At 37.3% G+C, this 23,672-nt stretch overlaps 1 protein-coding gene across 2 annotated transcripts; it reads left to right on the top strand.

The window, feature by feature from the left end:
* The first annotated feature begins 311 nt into the window (after positions 1–311).
* FAM151B (family with sequence similarity 151 member B) lies at positions 312–14,130 on the top strand. Of its 2 annotated transcripts, XM_067316603.1 has the most exons (6): positions 312–357; positions 690–815; positions 2,707–2,872; positions 8,346–8,563; positions 10,316–10,451; positions 12,603–14,130. In XM_067316603.1, exons 1-6 carry the CDS (start codon positions 333–335, stop codon positions 12,754–12,756), a joined length of 825 nt encoding a protein of 274 aa, XP_067172704.1. In that variant the 5' UTR covers positions 312–332; the 3' UTR covers positions 12,757–14,130. The 2 variants fall into 2 exon arrangements, with proteins under 2 accessions (XP_067172704.1, XP_067172705.1); XM_067316604.1 differs by lacking the exons at positions 312–357; positions 690–815 and adding an exon at positions 2,234–2,298.
* Positions 14,131–23,672: the final 9,542 nt, after the last annotated feature.

Raw genomic sequence — 23,672 nt, 5'->3', positions numbered from 1 at the left:
CGGACCGCCCGTGCTTACCGGCGCCTCGGGGGAGGCTGCGAGCCGCGCTGGGGCCGCGCGCTGCGCCCCTTGTGTTGCTCCTGGGTAGCCGCTTTCCCCGGGCGGGGGGCGGGGAGCGCGACCCCGGCGGGGAGGGCTCTCCCGGCGCCCACCATTTGCTGTGGAAAAAAACGCCAAAAAGGCGAAACCCTTCACTTCCTCGGGGCCGGTGGGGCAGCCGCCTCCCCCCCGCCCTCCCCCGGGGGCCGCCCTGCGGCCGCCTCCCCTCGGCGCCCTGGTGGCGGCGGCGGCCCCGCCCGCCATGGCGGACAGCGGGCGGGGCGGGCGAGGCGATGGCAATGGCGGACGGGGCGCAGGGTAAGAGCTCCGCGGCCGCGCCGCCCGCCGGGGCCCGGAGCCGCCGCCGCCGCCGGTGGGTTTGTCCCCCCCGCCCCGCTGCTGGCACGGGGCCGGCGAGCCACGGCGCTGCCGCGGGAGGGGGCCGCAGCGCGCCCAGAAAGCGCCCGCCTCCGCCGGCCCCGGGCAGAAAGCGGGTAGGCGGGTAGGCGGCGGCGGCGGCGGCGGCGGGGAGCCCCCGGGCGGGGCGGGCTCGGCCCTGGTGCCGCTGGCGGCAGCTGCACGGGTGTCGCGCGGAAGCGGCCGCGCCCGAAAGCGCGGAGTTTAGGGAAGGTTTTGCCTTGCTGCCGCAGGAGCTTGGAGTGAAAATATATTGGATTATTTCCTGAGGTCAAACCGCATTAAAGCGAGAGATGGGGCAGAAATCACGTGGTATCACGCAGCAAACAAAAAGTCCCGAATGGAAGAGGCCATAAAAAGTAAGTGCGAATGCATGGAAAAGCAGACCTACTGTTGTTCCCGCTTTCGTGAAACCAGCGTTTCCCCGTGTTTCGTTAACGTTTGCTGAGGTGCTGCGGGTGGCGACCTTACGCCTTCCCCAGATCGATGTTAACAGCCGGCGTGGGCTGGCAGGAGGCGAGGGCCGGTCGCCGTCGCTCCGGCAAGGGCCCCCCGGGCTTGACGCCTGTGTGCTGCCTGCTGGGGCCGCCCTGAAGGTTGGCGGGACGAGGCGAGGCTGGGAAGTAGAGGTGATACCTCTTACCAGACCAACCAGCTCAGTTTGAGAAAGACAGCAGGCTGCGAGGCATGGAGGCCATCTTTCGGGTCGGACCTTGGGATTGACAGCGACCCTCCTCACCTGTCGGTAGTCAAGAGCAGTGGTTAAGGAGTTCTGATTTAATGCACTTGACTGAGCTCATCTGGGTGTCATTCAACCTATATATTTAGATAAGGACACAAAATGTTAAGTCTTTTGTTCCCACCAAGATAGTGAGGAATACAAAAACTTATGCTACAGATAAAATTATCTTGTTATCATGGTCCTACTGAGCTTGGATTTTAGTTCCCTGATAGGCCCATTTCTTGGCAGCAGTGATCACGTTGTTCCTGTTCTTACCGGCTTGTTCTCACGATGTGTTGGCCCTTCGGTGCTGCTGACTCGTCCATTTGCAGATCCACTCCGGAAAATTGGAAAATGGAAATGATCCAACTAAAACTCCATCCATTCATCCATCCGCTGGATGAAGTTCAGTGTTGACAGTGCTGAAAGGGCAGTGTGCTGTGGAGCAAATGTGCCTGTGAAGAAGGTGCGGTAACTTTGCTCGTGAGGTTCCCCGTAGAGCAGTAGCTGAAGTGCTTTTCCCTAGGAGATAGGTGCCTCTGAAGTAACTCTCTGTAGAGTTGCTTGCTATGCCTGTCAGGCATTCGTCAGGGCTCTACTGCAAAGTTTGGTCCATCTTCTCAAAACAGTTAAGGATTCCAAATGTTTTGGTCTTAAATGGCTAGATCTTCTTTTAGCTTTTTTAAAGATGGTCTGAAATATTGGAGCATACTGGGTAATGCTTCTTGGATTCTACAGGATAATTTTATTGCTTCCCCCCCTCCTTCCTGGTTCATGATGATTAAAGTACTTCAAGTTATTAGTGACCAGTTTATTTCAGTGAATGTTAATTTGATGTATGTGAATATTGGGAAGATTGTAACTTATGTAATTTGTTTTCTACTGATAGTATAATTATTATTTTTTATTGGATTTTAGTCTACGTAACTGTATATGTTTGAATTCTCTGCAAAACCGTAGCACTGCCCTGGTTGTTCAGATGCTTCTCATTATAGGAAGCTGTTTTCAAGAACTTAGAGCATATCTAAGGTTTCCATCATTTTTCTTGTGTTTCAGCTAACATTTTCGTGGCAGAACTTTGTGACTGGTTGGCTGACTTCCTTTTTTAAATTTTGGCCCTGGTGGGTTGGTCAATTTTGAGAATGAGCCAAGGGGAAAATACAATCTTTGCCAATGTTAACATTTTCTGATGACCTTTTCTCTAAAAGCTTTGGAATCTTATATTAAGAAGAAAAAGTTGAAATTTAGCTATACCTCTAAAAAACTACTGTGATTGCTTTGACAAATGTGCCTTTAAAAATCAGTTTTCACTTGCTTGTAGATTTCTAAAGAGTTTTGTGACTGAAGTATGGGAAGCAACGCTTTCTCTGTTGCTTCTCAAACAGCAGTGCACGCTTCGTACATGATCTTCGTGGAGTAAGCGTGCACAGTCCCGTGTACAAAAACTTTCCTTGTAATTGTGATTCTGAAACAGACACTGGAACTGTTGGATTTGCTTGTGTTAGAGCATTTATTTTTTAAATAAACAGGTGCTGTTCACATGATAGAAGCAGATATTCTTCTTCGTGATGACAAGGGAGGAAATGGTGACCCTATCATGGCTCATCCACCTGAAACAGACAGTGACAACACATTGTGGGAATGGCTAAAAGAGATTGTGAAGACAAACAAAGGCATCAAGCTGGATTTTAAGAGGTATATAAAAAAAAAAAAATTGTATATACTTTGCATTCGTGCTAATTAACTGTTTTACTGATTGTGCTAATTATCTGTTGGTGACAAAAGAGCAAAATTTTTTTTAATGTGCAATTTAATATAGTGTTTTACTGAACAGAACATACAGTGAAATATAATCAGTGTTATTGAATATATTATGAGAATAAATCCATAGTTTTAAGCAGTATGAATTATTGGGTGAATTGTTTTTCACCAGAAGAGTATTTTTGATTCATATGTTGCTTTTAAGGGATGAAGTGAAGCTGTTAGTTCTAAAACTTTCAATTATTTTGAACTACAAATAATGATTTCATATTCGATGAACTAGTTACTGAATTGCTATATAGTAATTGTTAACTATTATAGGAGGAGTTAATTTTAATTACACATTTCTACTATCTCATGCTTTTCATTCAGTATTTTGTTCAATTTTGCCTGTGACTTTGCCCAGCAGTAACTATTTAAACTCTTTTTTTTTTTTTTTTTGTCAGGCCAAGTGTATTGCAGGCTGAATTGTTTAAGTGATTTGGCCAAACTAATTCAGCAGTCCCTGAAATTGAGATTGGAAAAAAATAGATTATTTGCATGTGTTGAACATTTCTTAATGTTTCTTTCAGTGAGATGCCCCAGTGCCTCCCTTTTAAGGAGAAGGAGTTTAAATTTAGTAGAAATGGCTTTCTCAGTCAGGAATACTTTGAAAGTTTATGTAATAGCAAGTGGATCTACTCCTTAGGATTCCCCCCCCCCCCCCCCCCCCACACACACACAAATGGAGTTGAGCAGTGTCCAAAATGGAAAGACAAGGCATGGACAATTTGTGACAGAAAAATTCATGCAGTCTTCTGCTTTTGTTATATCATGGAAGTAGGGAGCTGGCTGAGTCCACCGTAGGTGGACATGGGTAAGCTACAGTTTGACTTACAGCTTCCTATTTGATAGGCTGCAGAAAGCAAAAAGATAAATTTAAGGGCCCTTAGTTTGGACGGTCATGTCCCAGTGAAAATTTCAAATTAATTTAGCTCCATTTGGATGTAGGAAGGCTAGTAAGGGACTAAGAATGGTTTCCAGCTCTCAAGATGCTTACTTACATTCTGCCCAGCTCCCTGAAAATATCTACAGTTTCTGGTAGAACTATCAACCCTGAGACTGGGAGAACTTGGTCTGTGATCAGCACAGAAAACCATGCTGCATATAAACGTTGTGGACCTTGTGGCCATGAATTTGCATATAAGATCATTCTCCATTTTCTCAAGACTAAATTATTCAAGTGTTGATAAACGATGCCAGTGCTATGCTGCATGATGACTAAGAAGAGGAGCAATATTTTCTCCACTCCATGAAGAAATCTTTGGAAGATCATCTTTCATTACAGTACATTGGTGTTGCTCATTTCATGAAAAATTCTCTTTCTGATAAGATAAGCAGAATTTTCACGTGGTCACGTAAAAACTCAGTTTTGGGTAATAAAGTAACTTAAGGAAACTGTTACGCATTTCAACAACTTTTTGGACTTTTTGTTCCAGAAAGAGCAAAACCTCAGGTTTGATGACTGACTCTTTGTCGCATATGAGTGACGCACTTCACTTGTAAGAGAGAAGCAGCAATATATTTTATTGAGATAAGACAGTGATTTAACAAAGTTAGAAGGCAGATAAAACAGTGGTTTAACAAGATTTGATGGCAAGGTACACTCGGTTATTTACTGCATGGAGGGCAGGATCAGACGAAGTTGTCAAGAAACCCTCTCATGGAGTCATGAGGTTCAGAGTGGACCCCCTTGCTTTCTAGACTCCTCCTCAGAGGAGTCTGGGGGCAGCTGGATCCAGTCTTAGTCCCAGACTTGGTCAACGGTTTCTGTCTAAAGGATTATGTGCACAATCAATCAGAGATGCAACTTAGCAAAGTTTGCAAAGTTTCAGCGCACTATTAGTCACTTACCGAGGATCTGTCGCGGGTAAGAAATCTCTTGACCTTGAGGAGTAACCTTGAGAGGTGTTCCTCCTCAAGGGGAGATCCTGGCATGCTGCCTGCTGCCATGCAGGAGAGCTCACCGGGCTCTGGGCTGCCTCCTGTTTATGGGGTAAGATGGTTGACTCATAGTCATATTTGGGTGGGCACATGCTTAATTAGCCCTTGGCTATGTGCTGTTTACAGACAGGTTGGGGGGGGGGGGGGAAGAGCACTGTCACACTCTTTCCTGACAGTACTGTCAATATTTTTTGCCTTCCTACTGGTTCCTCTCATACTCTGAGTTATCAAAAAAGTAAAAAAGATTAACAGCTAATTTGGTGTTCTGTCATGATTAATCTGTGTTACTGCAAATTAGCTTATTTCTTTTCCCCAGCTTAGTCTTTTATAAGAACTAAGACCAAGTTCTACCCCTGGGTCCAAGATTTAGCTAATCTGAATGTTGGGTAGATGACTTCTTCAGAGAAGTTACAGAGTAAAATAGCTGTTACAACACAGCAGCTTTCCATAAAGCTGGCTTTAAGAGTTATATGAAGAGATTTCTGTTTGATAATTCAACAGTTACCATTAGTAGCAATTCAGTTTTAGTTAGGATACATCTAGAAACTTTTTCCACAAACTGCTTTCAGGATTAGGGTTTCCTTGTGTTCTCAACTCTTGCAGTGAAGGGTCTTGCCCACATCTTTCCATCTGGTAGAAAGTGAGCTCCTTCCTAGGACCCACACAAGGATTAATAATGAATAGAAGTGCTTAAAAGTTTTCTGTTGAAACTCTTTCCCTTGTTTTAAAAACAGAATTTTTTTATGGGAAATATAATTGGCCCTGAGCAAAGTTTTTCTGTTGGGAAAACTGAAATGATAGTGCCTGTCTGGAAAGCTTGTGTCAGTTTTCTTTTCTGCTTGCATGAAGAAATTGTAGAAGACAGTCTTAGAGCTGGGAAACTGGAGAGCTGCTTCCAGGCTGCAAGGGGAGCTGAGCGCCCTGGGTCTCCCCTGCCCGGCAGCGCGCAGGTCTCTGCTGTGGTCACCGAGTTTTCTCGGGGTCGTTCCCTCCCGTGGGAGGGGAATGAAAATATCGGGGCCTTCTGGGAAGGCTTCTGATAAAAAGCAAAATCCTGTTCCAGGACTGCTAAAATTCATATTGATGCAGAAACATCAGCCAATACCAGCATGAATTTTTATTTCCCCAGAACGTTTGTTTTTTAAAGAAAGGATTTCTATTTCCTGATCAGCTCCAATATTAACAAATGCTTTGGAGTGTGTCTGTTCAAGAATTAAGTGTAATCCTTTGAATATCTGATCTAATGCCTCATCATTGTCCTGTGGTGTCAGATTTTTTCAGTGTGGATTCTAATACAGAAAGGAAGTTTATTGCTTTTTGTATGCTGAAGTGTATGTATGTTGAAGTAGATTCCGGGGTTTTTTGGCCTAAATTTTTAATTTAAATTTTTTAGGTTCAGTTGGAATTTTAACCGTGCTGTTTCATAAGTGTTAATGGTAAATACACCTGAAAATCCCATGAGATTGCTTTGAAAAGTTTGAAATGGGGTTCAAAGTGAGCTGTGATTTTCAGATACACATTTCTGCAATTCCTGACTTTAGCTTTGTCTGCATATGCATGTACAATGTCTGTTTTTGAAACAGATGGAGTATCCACCCCCATGTTAAAAAGAGCTTGATCAAGGCCTTAGTGTGCTACAGAAATGCAAAAATTGATAGAGTTGTAAAATGTGATTTGTGCCTTTTGTCCTGCATAATATAATTACAATTTTCACATTAAAGTTGTGTGAAAATACAAGAAATGTGGACAGGCTAAATCCTTTTATTGTTACAGAATCTGTAGATGTCTGCCTGGATGGGGAAGGGAAAGGAGAAGTAGATTTTTTTAATTAATTTTAATTATTGTTTAAAGTCATTTAAAAACAGCTACTTCTTATTTTTCCATAAGGAGTTTCCAGCCAAGTGCAATGACTTAGAAAAGCTTTTAAAATAATATTGCATTATTTGAGTCTAATCGTATAAAAGCATTTAAAAATTACAAGCACTCAGTGCAAATATACTCAAATGAGTAACACAGGATTTGATGTTCTTTTGGATAGTATTTGAATACCATTGCTGAAATATTAAAGATTATTCCAACAATGCTTAAAAGGAAATATTTTGTGTATTTCCACTCTTCCCTGCTTGACTGACCTTCTAATCACATATCCTGTTGTCTGGCTTTACGTACAAAAATGAATGTATTCTGTAAAAGGACTTCAGAGGCTCATTTGAAAAAATGCCAGAATCATTTTAATATGGAGTAGGCAACACAAATGAATTTTCCAAATGCTGTGCAGTAAGAACATTGCTGTAGTCTAGGGGTTTTGTTTGTTTCAGAAGAAGCTACTGGGGGCTCTTTTCTCTTCACCTTATCAGATACTTTGTAGTAAAAAAGAAAAATAAGACATTCCACTGGCTTTGACTTTGTCCATTGTGTGTTAATTCAGGGAAAATTTGAGCTGTTCTGGCCGCAGACAACGTGAAAAATACTTAGGCCATTAATGTTAGCTCAAGCTATTATTTTTACCCTTTTGATAGTATATAAACTTCAGGGGCATATGTAAATAGAAGAAACATATTTAAATTCATAATAGTGTGTGTGTGACTTTGGGGTTTCTTCCATTCAGTGGTTTAATCTAAACTATAATATTAGTCAGAGCCTATTGTAGCTTCCTTTACTAGAATCTATCCCAAGCTTTCTATTTTTAAAAAAAAATCCGACTCTTAAAAGGTCACAAATTAGAAGAGCCATGAGATACAATTCTCTGTAAATGCAAATGTATTCAGCAGTTAGAGCTGTATGTTGCAGTATCTCGACGGCATTTTCCAAGTATGAAAAGTCCTCGTTCCTGGACATACAGGCCCTTCCAAGTAAAATGTATCCATCAGTCAAGCAGTTCATTTAATTTTTGTCTCTTGCATCTCGTAGTTGGTAGCAACCAGCTCAAGCATATTTGCAATGCAAGCTGTTCCCCAGGTCTGTCGTGGTAACGCTGAGGCCTGTGCGTAGCCTCTCCTTGCACGTGGTTTCCGAGACGCAGCTCCTGAGGGCAGAGCCCGTGTCTCCGTGAGCGGTGCCTGTGCGGAGCCGGAGGGACAGGCCGCTGAACGTGGCCTTTCTGAGCAGCAAGCGTCAGGAAAAGGGAAGAACCGTGTTTGTGCCCCCAACCAGCTGCGCTGAAGTAACTTCTCAGGAAGATTACCCCAGTCCTGCCCATCGCTATGGAGCAGCTCGTCCTGGGCCGCAGGGGAATGCGGGGCTCAGGCCTTGCTTTACCCAGCCGTTACAGTCAGCTCACGGTAGAAAGGGTCCTCAGTGTTTGCCCAGATGCTCTCTGGCTTTACTGGGACAGTTTCTTAGCGTATTCATCTGTACACGTACTGTATGTTTTCCATTCTTAATCTGAGAAACGCATCTTACCGACCGTGTGTTACTGGTACAGTCTAGAAGCTGTGCGGCCTTCTCTGGAGCTTCTCGAGCGTGTGGAGCCGCATTTGAGACGACCCGTTTGGATCAATGCAGATATTCTGCCAGGACCTAATGGAAGCAGTGCTGTAGTGGAAGCGAAGGGATTCCTTGACACTGTCACTTCTTTTTTCCCAAATGTAACCTTATCACTGGGTTGGTCAACTGGCTGGCACCCTGAAAAACACAATAAAGGTAAAGATGGCAAATATAATACTTATGCTGCAGAGCCAATTTTGTTCAAATTCCTTTCAAAATCGATTCAAAATAAATTGTATGCATTTTGTCAGTTTGAAAATAATAGTGATTATAAAAAGAATTATTTTCTTTATTGGTGGATAGTTGATAATGTGTGTTATATAGCAGTTAGTTCAGTGTTTAATTGAAATGCAACAGAACTGTATAAGGATCGGATATTTTTGTTATTTAACTTATTCTCACATACTGAGGAATTTATTGGGCCACATTGCTTAAGCCCTTTGTCAGGTATAGCTACTCCCTGAATTACAGCAGGTTTGGTTTGTTAATTGGAATTTTGGCACATTTCCTGAACAAAAATAGCATTTTAGCTGGTAATTTAAAACCTATCAAAGTGCTTTTGCATTAGATGACTAAAATCAAATTGTACATCAACACTTTTTAATGTTTTGTTTCTACTGAAAATTTTTCCCCCCAAAATTCCAATTTATTGATCTGTTAGTAATTTTTTAAAATGTCAGTTTGAAAACCTAATTGCAGTTTCTTACTGTTACTCCTTAACTAGAATTTAGATCCTGAACATGTCATCACTATTTTAGAGTCTCTTTCACGGACTCCCTCCCACAGTTCTCACGGCTGCTGTGTTCAGGGTTTAGGGGGCCCAGCACACGGGCATTTGTGTGCATTAGCCTAGTCCCCACTGAAATTATCTGCGACTACAGCAACAAAATTGGACACCTTTTCAAATTGATAACTAGTCATTAGCAAGATTTAGTATTGTGTTAATTATGATTTTGTTATATGGTATACAGTAATTTTACTAAACTATATAATACTTTCTCCAAAGTATTTTGAGTACAGTAAAAAGTTACTAAAAACATGCACTGGAAATACTTTACGAAGTAATTGTTTTAGTAGAGTTGGTAATTTTATTTTGGTTCTAAATTTCAACTTATGTTAATGCTGATTAAGGCTACACTGTAAGATCCAGGAAAAACAGGTAATTTGATGGATTATAACTACAAGTTGCTGTTTGCCCAGCAAAACCTTTTTTAAGATTTGATGTTTTTTTGTCTGTTCAGTCACTATGTTGCATATGATTAATCCAGAAAAAATGATTAACTGTCATTACTGAAGTTAAGATTTTCATAGCCAGTAGAAATAAGAGAGCAGTTAAATATAATTTCAACTAGTTATAGTGCTTGTAAAAATCTTAAAAGCTGACACTTATAAAGTGTTTTGGATTGCTTGCTTTTAGCATTTTTTAAGTAGAAAACATTTTACCTGCTTCATTTTTGTATAACTTTGTCTTTTATTGCATTCATTCTGAAATCCTTTTTTTTTTTTTTTTTGAAGTGTTTCTGTTTTTGAAGTCCACTACGAAGTTAAAACTAGCCTGTATTGAAGTCAAGTCTTTTTTTTAGAGCGCAAGCAACGATATAATTCTCTGGACATTTAAAAAAACCCCACACTCTATAGCTGTATTGAAAATAATGCTTTAGTTACTGGAAATAAGGATTTTCAAAATAAGTTTCCCTTTCCTTCTTAGTATTGCTTTTTTCCCTGGAATGATGACATTTTTTGTTTATAATCATTTGGCAATATCACTTTTAGAATTATGATTCACAACACTCACATTTGCTAAAGTTTTGTCCTAAAACGTAACTATTCTACAAAACATTGTGTCTTTTTTTTGATAGAAATCGTATTTGCGAAGAATTCTTTTTAATCAAATGGTCTTTATTGTAGGCTATGACTGGACGATGGTGAAAGAAATGTCTCAAATATGCAATACGCTTTCTCAGCCTGTAACTTTCCCTGTAAGAGCGGCATTAGTACGACAGTCGGTATCTGAGCTATGCTGGTTATTACAACAGTCGGATAGGTAAGTTTGAGGGCGGTTATTTTTAGCAGTTTTATTATAAAGGCACATATTTGTTAATATGAAATACAGCACATTTATGTGTACACACTCATCCCAATTACATTGAAAATATTTTTCCTTTTTAGTTTATTTCTTGAGTTCCTTAATTCTTTTAGCTTTTAAATTGTTTTGTGTACAGAAGTGCGGACTATTCATTTCTGTAAAACATTAAAATTCCAAAAAGATGTTTTAAAATTACTTCATAGGTATTGAATCTTGTAGAGGTTTGTGATCCAGTTCCATTGCAAACATTCTTAAGACCAATATAGTCAAATAGACCAAGTAGTTTGTTGCATTTTGGAATTAATTCAACTTAAATACTTACATTTTTATATACTTAGCGTTTATATTTCTTGTAATAATGCGACTTAGAAACATCAAAGATGTGATTTTTGAATTGGAAGTTAACGGGTTTGCTATGAGACCAAATGAATTTTGCTTAGGTACTTGAATACATTCTGTGGTTTCCAAAATGACTTAGTTTCTATTTTTAAACGGTTCTTAGAAGCCCATAATAATTTCATAGGAAAATTATTTTTATATATGTAACAGAATGAGAATAAAACCTTCACACATCTTGTAATTTACTCATCTTTATCACCTGTTCTGCTTATCTAAACTTTAATAAAGTTGTTCCTCAAGCACCAGTCCAGGTGTGCAGTCAAAACCCAAGACAGAAACTTCAAGACAGTCACTTGTCAGAAAAATGTATAAGTAATTAGAGGCAGTAGAAGGGGTAGAAAAATAAGATGCTGTTATTCTCATTTACAGTGGAGAGCTGATAGAGAAATTATGATTAAACATTTTAAACTTCAGAAAAGTAATTTCAAAATATTTTAATGTTAACAACAGGTTTTGTTAATTATGCCCTTCTCAAATATTTCCTTATGAAATATTTTGTTTTCCTTAGCATAAAAATCCCAATTCTTTAGCTGCAAGATTAGAAGATAGAAATTATTGAGCCAGTTTTGCTGACATACAAGTAAATTCTGATTTACCTGGATTTTAAATTAATACAGTTTTAAGAAAACAAAGGATAAAAAGTTAAGTATTTGTCATGTAGACATTGGGGAGAGTATTGTTCTTAAACTTCAAACAATGGTTTGAAGTATTTCACTGTTTTGGAAAAGTTACAATAAAACTTGTGCAATTAATGAGAAAAGCATAGGTGAGATAGTGTGGAAGATACATTCAGTGAGTCAGATGGCATTGCTACACGTTGCATGTGACAAACACAAAATATGAGACAGTGATAATATCACTGGATATAATCACTGGTTGTCTAATGTGGTCTGTTGTAGTGCTCTACTTGTAATTGTTTATTGTGTTGCTAAACTTGAAATGCTCAGTCTAAAATTTCTTTGCTGGCTGTCTGCCGAGGATGTTTTTCCTTGCTAGGTTCAGCAGAACAGTTCACATAAGAACCAGGCTAGGGATAAATGGTGTTGGGGGGTGGAGGTTGTCCATCTTAAAAAATTTTGCAGTCCTGCTTGGCAAATTCTAGCATGTTTAGCTTTAGTAAAAAAATTTAAAATTTGACTGGAGCCAAATTGTTTGAGTTATCTCTATAAAAAGAAAAAAACCCACTCAAATGTGATCAAGGAATAGAGCTCTGCAAATTTTAGCTTGCATGTGTCAAGTGGATGTTTATTTAGAGGGTAGCAGTCTTATTCTTAAACTAGCCTGTCTGTACCGAGCGTTTCCGTCTGCAAACTGGAATGTGTTTGAACATGTCCATTTTTGGAGTAGCGTTTTGATCCAGCGTTTGCTTTTCCCAGTAACGTGAAGTCACTGTGGTAATGAGAAGGGAGAGACTCTTCTATGCTGCTAGGGCTCTTACTTGTAGCACAGAGTGGAGGAAGGCTGCTTGAGGGGATGTGGAGAGCTGAGGAGGGCAGGGACATGTAAAAGTCTAATGCTGGTAGCTCATAAATTTTGACTGCTTAACTTTGAAATGTAAAGGAGATTGTTTGGTATGTGATTACATTCCAAAATTAAGACACTATCCTGACTATTTTTAGAAACTTATTAGTGCCATATCTTTCTGTCTTATATGCCTTAAAATAAGATAATAGCATATCAGTTTAAATTCTTTTTTCTTTTTTTATGTAGATACAGCCTCACTGTTTGGACAGGAAAGCAAGATGAGTATTCTGTAGAAGATTTGCTTCATACACGAGGGAACTTTGATAAAAGTAGGGTCTATTATGATATCTTAGAACCGCAAAACTCTGAATTCAAGAAAGCCGTAGGAATAGAATATTAAATATGATGCCAGCAAACTCTGACCTTATAATACTTAACCTCTTTAATGGGAAGGTTTCTTGTTCAGGGAGATGCCTTTTCTTTCCCAAATAATTGTATAGAAAATATCCATGGATAATGAAGGTTTTTTGTAACACTTTTTTTAAAGGCTTTTCAAGTAGAAATATAATGCCTTCTTTAATAGATCAGAATTGTTATTTGCTCGTCATAGGCATGTTCCCTCTCCTTCATCCAGCAGCATGTAGTAAAGACTACCCATGTTTCCTAACTGTTCTTGCATGTTGCAAAATGTTGCAAGTATATAAAGAGGAGAGTGCCCCCAAATGGTACCTGTGAACCAAGGTAATTTGCTACCAACTGCTTTTGTGTAAGCCAAAGTCTGTGGGACACTAGATCTCTACCAAAGACTTTATTTTTACTGTTTGTACAGAAGGAGAAACAGGGAAAATAGACTGTAGAAAGTACAGAACAATATATTTTCTGAAGCAGTTACTTTGTAGCTCATCTTAATATAGTTCATTTTTAGTGCTATCATAATTGATAAAGTTCTCACCCCTTATGAAGAGAAGATAGTGTTTGCTAGGTGTTCATAGTGGGATCCGTAATGCTACACATTCAGGAGAGAAGGAATGGTTATTTCTACAGAATTAGAACTAAATTAGTTCTGTGAAATGTGATCATTGTGCATTTCACACCATGGCTTCCCACCATTAGAAGAGCTTGTAAGACGGAAGTGTTGTTTTTTCTTTCAACTAAATGTTACTATAACAGGAATTATGTAAAATGTTCTGTTGAAGTCTTTCTAAGTAATAGAATAATTAGTTTACAGCAATAATTGTGCATTTCTGTGATTGTACACTTATTTTTGGTATTTTCCTGGATCATACATGTTTTTAACTCTTGTAATACTTTTTCAAAAACTTTTGAAAAGCTGAACTTTCTTTGAGAAGAACTAAATTCATTGCAACCCTATTTATTATCTGCCCATTTTATTTTAATCATTCTTGCCTCTGTTGCTTTTCTGTCTCTTAAAGTGTATGCTTACACTGAAATCTCTGCAGATTAAAATGCAAGCTATGTACTGTTGTCTTCTGCCTAACATGGCGAATTTTGTTTTTCACAATGACAGTAGAGATTTTTATTTCTAGACTAAGGCCAATTCTGTGAAGAAGCATTCCCCTGGCACCTTCTTGCTCTTCTCTTTCCGCTCCTCTCACATCTTAGAAAAAACCTTAGATTTTCAGTTTATCTAAATTCTGATTATACCTGCACAGATCAAATCTGATTTTTTTTTTAATATGCATTATATGTCAAACACAGCTTGTAATAATTTATTACATTCTTTGATTCTCAGTAGATAGTTTCAGCAAACTTTTGATTGTTCTGATGAATTAAATCTTTAGAGTTGACGATACAGACTGAATTCAAATGCTGAATGACGAGATTCTTCATTTCCTTCATTTTCTGTAAGGCTTACCAGTTTTATCCAGCTTCATTCATAAAGCTGTCACATGTAAAACTACAAAGGGCTGAGGGGGTGAGGAGGGAGAGACAAACTCTTCCAAAGCAAAATCTTCTAGGATTTCTAGTGTTTTAAATATTTAATATTTGGACTTTTGTTATCTTTGGATAACAGGAATTTTGTTATCTTTGATGTTTTGCACAACCCTGGGCAGGCTGTTAGTACTAAAGAATTACTTACAACTTTTTTTGTTCTTACAACTTTTTATTTTTAGTATTAATATAACTCTGTTAGAAAAGTTAAGTTATATTCATTAGTTCTAAATCTTGAAATACTGTGATTTCATGCAATCATTAAAATTCAAGATTCATTTTTGTCATGTATTCAGTTATAATATAGTTGGATAAAACTAGGAGATATTTTTCCAAAAAAGGAAGAAAGTATCTCATTGTACCTGGAATAGTTAAACAGAGTACCTCATTTAATTTACACAGTCAGTCAACGTGAATGGCGCTAACACTCAAAAGGTCAAGTTTGGCAGTGTAATTCTTTTTAATGAATTGGGAGAAGTGATGTATTTCTTAGTTCAGTGTGACAACACAATTTGACTTGAAAGGATTTAACCTCTCTTTTCTCTGAAGTATCTGTTTCTATTAGCTCTGCATGAACACCTTGCTAGACCATGGGAAAAAGACTAAGTATTTTCTAACCTGTCATAACTATGTAAAGTATTTTAAATGCTTTAAATAGGAGAGCCCTTTCTCACCCAGGTCACTTTGACTAAGCCGGGTTCAGAAGCTATTGCATGACGGGTGTGCGAGCAGATCTGATCAAGCGGTATTCTTTTCTGGATAATGACCTTTTCACTTAAATCCTCTTCAGGGAGAACAGGACGTATGACTGACTGTGGCCCACTTAAACCAAAGTTACAAACATTGCTCTGAATCTATAGCATACAATAAACTAGTAGGAAATAGCATAGCTCAGAGTTTATATTCTCTGGAATATGCTATGGAACAAGAAGCACTTAGGGGACAGGAGCCAGCTTTTGGAACCAAAAGCAACATAGCTACATTAGCCAAAATTAATTAGGCAGGTGTATGAATAACAGAGTTTGCTTTTGAGGGCCATAAAGGAAATAATAGCTTTAGCAGACATCGCTGTAGCAGTATTCATTTACTGAATGCGAGGTGTCATTAAATAGCATTGAGTTCTTGCATTGTGCTTTCTAAACACTTAAGTAGTTCTAGGCTTAGTCTAGATTTCTTTTCAAGATATTGCTGACTATTCAGAAACAGCAGCTCTCTAGCCATATGTTTCATTTTAATAGATATAAAGAGAAGAGTATCTCCTTATCCTTTTGTTACACAATTTATATAAGGGTTTAGGACTGGAATGGACTCCTAGATCAGGTTATGCTCCTTGCTGTTGCAGGCACTTACGTGTATTGATTTAACAGATTTCATCTTAAAGTTTGTTTGGCCTTTTTGCTTCCACACTGGCAGGCTTTTCTACTATTTAGAAACCCTTTTCCCGCTTAGCAATTCCCATCTGAAGGATTAGGAATTGTTAAAACTGATTATATTATTAAGTAGGAAGCACTATCAGCAATTGCCAAAAGTATTTTCAAGGGTGCAGACATCATGGAGGAAACATCATAGACTAGTACATGTGGACATGAATAAACAGGGATATTCAGATAAAATTAAAAAAAGACATGATCTGGATTACCAGAAGAATTAATAAGCTAACAAGACATGTAACTGGGTTAGACAAAATGCTACCAATAAATTCTGTGAAGCATTCTTGCAGTGACAGAAGTGTTTGACTTTCTGGCGAGTTTGATTATTCTGCATGGATTATCCTATGTATCTGAATTTCTGTATGCATCTTTTTTTTACCTGTGTAAAAGTAAGTAATTATATTAAGTTTCCTGTGAAGTGGTTTGTTTTGTTTAGGATTTGGCAGTATTGTAGTATTTGCACATAACTAAATACATCTGAATTTGTTTCTCTGTTTTCATGCAAGTCTTGATATAAATGCTTTCCTTGTAAAATCAAATGTGTTAACCTGGGGACTGGCAATGAAATCATAAAGGTGAGATGAAAGCCGGTTATTTATTCTATTGGAAATGGGTATCTACGACAGTCCTATGTTGGCCCAGCCATTGCTGTCTTTTTTTATCTTGTGTCCTTGGACCTAATGATTTGTTTAGGTGTTGTAAGTTCTATGTCCTCTTTGTGAATGATTTTCTTTAACAGTGTTGTTTCATGTCTGTTGATGATACTTTCAGCCAGATTTTTAGACTTGCTTTTCCTTGTTATGTGGACAAATTTGGTTGACTTTAATGGAACTATGCATCATTCATAGAGTGTTTAACAGTTGCATTCAAACTCCAAAAGGACATCCAGGTAAGTTAGGAGAGTAATAAAACATTTCTGATTTACTGAAAGTGTAATTCAATCTTTGTATTTTTATGTGAATTTGATGGAACTTACTCAATAGATAATATAACAAGTTGCAGAAGAAAGTTGACATCATTAGTGTTGCATAAATACTGAAGAATAACCTGCAGTAAGATGCAAGTATAATGATGAAGGCAAAACAGAAGCTAAGTTTTTGAGATTTGTATTGTTTAAGTTTGCTGTGGAATCAAAGAAAATGCTCCGAAAGACTTTTTTTTTTTTTTTAATAGTTCTGCTCATCTTCAGCATTTATCTGAAGAATTTTTCTGTTTCGGTCTTCTCCGAGTGTAAAAAGCAGTCTTTTTCTTCATGCTAAATTGAAACCTTCTATGTTTTATTTATCATCCAGCTATCTGTGATGAGACCCTTTGCTAATGTTACTACATGTGTATTTCTGCACTTTCCATTAAACCCTATTTCGTGTTACTGAGCCCAAGCACTGTACAGCATTCACTTGTGATTTTTATTGCACTCTGTTTGGAGACTAAAGAATTTGATTCCAGCATGTGGTGCATGTTATCTTTTTCATATCAGTAGTGACTGTGCACCAGCCCCAGGAAGCTGTATTTGAACCTTTCAGTTCCCCTTGTGCAGAATTGGATTTACATAAACCTTCACTTCTAAAACCTACCTTCAGGAATTTCTGTCAGTCGTGATTGAAAAGACTAGAGATGATGAATTAGGCAGGTAGTTTTATAAGACATTTAATAACTTGGTGATGAAATGGCCTGGTCCTTTCTTTAAGCAGAATTATAAAAAATACTATATTATGGAATTCAAAATGTTTGGGCTGGTTTTTGTTTTGTTTTGTTTTTGAAAGAAAGAATAGGCTCTGGGAAGAGACTATTAGAGTAATATGAATTGCATCCAACAGCATATCCGATATTAAGGGGAGGACTTCCTTAAATGTCAGGGTTCTTTAAAGAATTCTATCAATTTAGTTAAAATTTCTTCAATTTTCAGAGAGTTTTTCTTTTCAAGGGGGTCAGTAAAGCTATTAATATAACAAAAAGACCAGTGCTTGGACACACTTTTTTTTTTTTTTTTTTTTAAGAAACATCTTTTTCTAAGCTCCATGTTAATTAGAATTTTTTTGTACCATAATACAAAATGTTTTTAGTAAGTATTGAAAATTTAATTTAAAAGCTATTATTATTGTTATTTTTTGTTTTGTTTTGAAGTCTATAGACTTTTTTTCCTCACTTTAGTTTGTTCATTTTTTGTTGCAGGAATATCTTTCTTATGCAATATTATTCCCTGATCCCTGATCCTCTATATATTAACTTGTTACATTTAGTAAGAGTTTTACCTACAAATCTTTGACTGACCTATAGCCAAAAGCACGGGCTGCTACATAAAATCCAAGTCAAGGTCTTAAATCAGTCTTTCAATTGCTGCTTCCCTCCTGGGGCTTTAACAGATGAATTTTGGCATATGTCTGTAAGTGGGGTAAGATGGTGCTATGTTCTTCTAGCTGCTGTTATTTCTGAGTTGTCTTTTTGCTGTAGCCTACTGTAGTTATTGCATTACTGTAATACCCTTTTAGTACCACCTTTGAGGAAGCTACTCACTTCACACTGCAGTCACTCCATTTCAGGTGCCAGAATCGCACTAGAGTGGAAGGCCCATGTGTTCCCTCCTGCCAGCTTTGCTACAGGAGCAGTAACTTCTGGCGGAAGGGTGTAATAGACAGCTGGGGATAACAACATCTTAGACTGGAGAGCTTATTCATTAAAACCCATGATAAAGAATTATTTTTATTGTGCTTCCAGTAAAATTCAAAGTACTGTACTCTGTCATCTTCTGAATTTTGAACATCTGAATTTTTGGTCAATGATTTGTTTTTAATGTCCTTATATTCTGGCTTTGTTCCCTTTAATTTTTCAGTGACTCTTCTGTCATTAAAGCCGATGCTTTCACTGCCTAATTGCCATTCCTCTCATTGCTCTAACATAAAAAAAAATGCATATGCAAATTTGTAATCTCAATGGCAATCTGTCTAAGCAGAACTAAAATGTGTTTTAAAAAGATGTTCTAGCTATTGTGTTTTTAAAATGTATGTACAGATCAAGTGTATGTTTTAAAATGGACCAACTTTTCAGAGGGAAGGTTATAACTCATGCCATCTGTGGCAGCTTGTAAATACATTCAAAATTGCTAGCTAATAGCTTTGGGAAAGGAATAGAAGAGTTAATTACATTCCATCAGCATGCTAATATACCTGGCTTTCAGAAATTTGGGAATAACCTGGACTGTACACAATTTTTTTTTTAGTATCTTCGTTGTTCATTCTAAGATCTTAGCATGTTTTTAAGCAGTGCTTAATGCCAGCTGAACATAAATTCACTTTTTTCCTACCTGGGACACAATCTCTGAATTATTACTGGACGTAAAATGTGATGCTAGACAGAGACCTGCATTACAGGAGATGCCATCTTTATGATTAAATTTAAAATAGTGGTTTTGACTTCATGTAGATGTTCAGAATCCTGTGGTAATTTCTTAAGTGCTGAAGTGTTAACACCTTGTCTTTCCAAATCCCAGTTTAGATGAATTAAAAACTGTCTAAATTTATCCTCCGTTTCTGTTTGTTACAGTACTCACTGATTGAACGTTGTGTTGTGTTTAGTACTCCAGGTGAGCAGATGAGCAATAGGATTGAGCTTTGAAGTAAGCCCTGCTTTGAGCAAGAGGTTCCTTGGCCTAATTTTTTTTCATGATCCAATGACACATTTTATCTGCTACATAGTAGACACTACTGTAGAGGATTAATATGGATGCAAAATTAGTGTTAAGTAATTCTTTTGTAATGCCTGTAGTTCAGTTATTGCAAACTTTGTTGAGTTTTAAGAGATATTTACAAGGAATTCGTGAACTTAAAGGATGTGCACAAAGTAACTTAACTGCTTCTATCAACAGAGTGACTAGGTCCCTAATCAAAGTCCTCAGGTTCTGTTGCTGATTCTGTACAAAGAGGCATGCTTATGTTTTAATTGCATTTTTAAATACATGAAATGTTAAAACCAAGGACATTCCTAAGAGATTTGTGCTTTCTTTAAACCAGCTATAACATCAACTGCCAAGGAGACGCCTGTATCAGCTAATGGGTATCCTTCTCTGAAGAACAGGAATTTTGCAGAATATTCCTGTCTTAAAACATGGTTAGCTTGTGTAAAAGAGTACAAGGCCTATTATCTTTTCAAAAGGATTATTAGCTGGATATTTTATCTGAGTAATGTCATAAAAATTGGCATTTTATCTCCTTCACCCTGCAAAGAAAACCTCAGTTTTCTTAAGATATATCCGTATAAAAACTAATCTCTCTGAAGGTTTTGGAGAACCTGTAGATATTTAAACTTTAAGAAGAAAGTGCTTGCTTGGGAAATACTGTACAAAAGGCATTCTTCCCTCTAACTCTGCGCTTCAACTTGAAGGTTAAAAAAGCTTGTCCCCCTCGTACTTACAGTATGTTTTTGTAGGATGGTTATTTGTGACTAAAATTAACCTTTCTGTAGGAACCATGCTCTTGTTACATGAACAGAATAGTAAACTGATGGAGTAATGGTTTACTAATTTAAGAATCCCCTTGAACATAAATACCTGGTTTTGGTTGGAAAAATAATTAGCTGTACTGCTTAACAGATGCAGAAAGATGAAGGTCTCATCAAAGACTGATGAGGAAAAAAATACATTTATTTAATGACTGTTTTAGTTTAATAGTTTTCTTTTGTAGCTACATCAATTTATGGTAATATTCTTTTGCAAGTGCTACAGTCTTTTTCATGACTGTAAAAGGAAAAATAACGCCTTCAAATGCCTCTTTCACCTTATAGCATAAACAAACAAAAAAAGTGCAGGGCAGGATATTTTGCAAACTATACTTTGAACACAGTATATATCCTTAAACACTGCTTCTTTACAGCATTTTTATGCAGTAACTAACTATCATACTTCTTAAACCAAAATATCAAATATAGTAGTTGAGTGCCTGTTTTTAGATGATCACTGTTTTTGTGAGGCTACCACTATTTGTCTAGCAGAATAATTTCATTGTATGGTTCCACAACATGTTGCAGAGAAAGTAAACACGAAAGATAAAATATTTTCACCTTTTTAAACTCTTCTATGATCTGCAAAAATCTATCACACAGATTCAAAATCAAAAATCTCTTAAGTGGTGTATTTTACTGAAAGATGTAACTTATCTTGACAAGCATGCTTACTCACAGAAATGTTACTTCCATTTTAAATAGTTAAAAATAAGACTGTGTAAAGATTTATAACATTAATCTTTGGTAATTGGATGAGTTTCACTATTTTTTCCCTATAAAATTTGGTTTCTAATTCTCACAGCAATTCCTATAGCATTTCCAGTTTATCAACATCTGTCTTGATGTATGGATTCCAGAGCTAGCCTCAGGTAGTGTCTAACTCCTCTCCTGCTATCTGGTATATCTCTCTTCATCTCCTTAGCCATATAGTAGACGTTTCAGATGGTGTCACTCCTCAGCTCTCTCACTCATTATTCACCACAGCTCCCTAAGTAGTTTTTTTCCAAGAGATACTGCTTCCTAGGATAAATCTATCATCAAGTATAAATATCTTGCTTTCTTCTAAAATGCATGATTATATATGGCTATGTCAAAATATATAAAAACATGTTTGCATGTACCCAGGCCACCAAGCAATCCATGTGAGATATTTTTAAACCAAATATTGCTGTTGATACAGGCACTTGTACTCAGTTACGTAAATTGGTTTCAAAGTTAGTATAGTTGGCGTCACTGAATTTGACAAAGAATTTACTGGGCAAGTTCTGACTCAAGGCAACGTTTCCAGTGTTTCAGACATGGGTATGTTTAATTTTGATCACATTAGTGATCCAAGTGATTTGAATAGGAGTAATTCTCATCCTTGAAGTTAAGCATATGCACAAATGTTTGCTGAATCAGATTCTAATTTAGTTCAGTTGTAGTCACTGAAGCACTGATACTTTACTCCATCCTGAGATCTCGCCTACAGTGACTGAGACTGTGTTTGACAGCTATAGTGTTGTCATCATGCAGTTAATAAAAACAGCAGCATATTTTAAATACTATTCTAATATGAATGATAATTGAGATCATAGCTGACCACTTGGATAGCAACCTCCCTGGAAAACTATTTTTAAACTATGTAACTTCTCACAGTTTTAACAGGAATATATGAATTAACACAGAGACCTAGGCCAGACTGTTCTCTCAAGATGGGAAACCATGGCTCTTAAAAGGAAAACTAGCAAGGAAAAAAATTCAGCTTGTGATGTTTTTCTTTATCAAGATGTATAAAGAACACCTGAGAGGCCTTTTGTTGTTTTTAAACCTTTCAAGCTCTTGGGGAAATTTAACACTAGATTCAGGTCTTGCTTCTCTTTCTTTGCTTAAAAAACCCTTATTCATAGCTGGAGAACAAGTAGGATTAAGACTTCAAAGACAAAAGAAATCTATCTATCTCCCAGAACCAAAATAACCTACTTTACTGGAAGAGTATCACTCACACATAAGGGTTTGTACTAGTTTAGCTATATTGGATTAAATCAAATTAAGTATTCTGATTTTCCTTTATAGAGAAAGCCTGAGAAACACTTACAAGCACGTACCTTTGGTAGTGGTTCAGCATCTCCTAAGTGATGAATAAGAGGATGTGTCTATTTCCATACTCCCTCAATGGGGAAAAAAATGAACTTTTATTTAAGCAACATAACAACAGCAAGAGAACAAAACTGAATTGTTTTTCCTCTGAAGGTCACTTGTAACATTGAGGTAATGGTAAGTATTAATGTCAAATTTTCACATTACTTCTTTATCAAAATTAAGTACAAAATACTTCTAACACTACAGAAGAATTTCACTTCTCAAGTGAGACATTTGCCATTTTCCCCTGTGATCTCAGCTTTTTGTAAATAATTAGTGTTTCTATTGAGGGAGCAGTAATCTCATATATATAATTAATTTTAAAATCAAGACGGGAAATCTGGTTTTGTACATTCAGAAATAAACCAATTAGAATAGCTAGTCTTTAGTTGATATTTTCTAAACAAGAATTCATATTCCTTAAAGATATATTTTTAACTTCAGATATTTAACTTCATTATGAGATGAACAGAATATAAAATTGCAGTTTCCATTTAAAATATCATGAAAACACTTGAAAAGTATAGTTTCTTTATGTAGTGTTTATATGGAATAACTTGTGTTTAGTTAATAATATTGCCTTCTGTTGTTTCATATAATTTCTCTGCCATAAAAAAATTTCACTGTAATCTTTCTTGTTTTCTACCTGGTACATGTGGATGCTAACCCAACATCTACTGAAATAAAAGGCAGTCCTTCATCTAGAACCTGAATGGAACCAAATGTTCCATGAGCCTCACCATCCTTCCACTGGTAGTTACTAGCTGTTAAAATGTACATAACTATTATTTTCAGAACTTTCTCATTTTTGGATACCTAACTGTGCAAACTTACCTTTTTTTTAACATAACAAACACTTCTTGTTTTTGTGTATGTGCACAACTAGGTTTTGTCAGCCAATCCATAAGTGACCAAGAATCTTTCAATGGAATAATAGTCTGTCTCTAATTTAAAAACAAACAAACAAACAAACAAACAAAAACAATTTGCAAGTACCTGCAATATTTTGTGAAAAGGAATTGGTTACTCTGGGTGAGAAGCTAAACAAGAGTGACAATTATATCTGAGTAAGTCAAATGTGATCGATAGAAAGCATAGTGCAGATCATTGTGGGCCTTTTCAGCTGTCATATATCAGGTTCAGTGGAGCTGTGACTGGAGGAGACCAAAGGAAATGAAGACTTTCAAGACCCATATTTTGTGGGGAAAAAATAATTTTGACATTAATGATAACAATTTGCATCTTTGCTTATTCTAGGTACCTTTGAGAGCCTGGACAAAAAATCAATGGTAACATAATTTGCCTCCAAGCAGTCATG

Source organism: Apteryx mantelli, chromosome Z, assembly GCF_036417845.1.
Source record: "Apteryx mantelli isolate bAptMan1 chromosome Z, bAptMan1.hap1, whole genome shotgun sequence".
NCBI lineage: Eukaryota > Metazoa > Chordata > Aves > Apterygiformes > Apterygidae > Apteryx > Apteryx mantelli.
The sequence above is the reverse complement of the archived record's forward strand: the minus strand, read 5'-3'. Positions and strand labels throughout refer to the sequence as shown.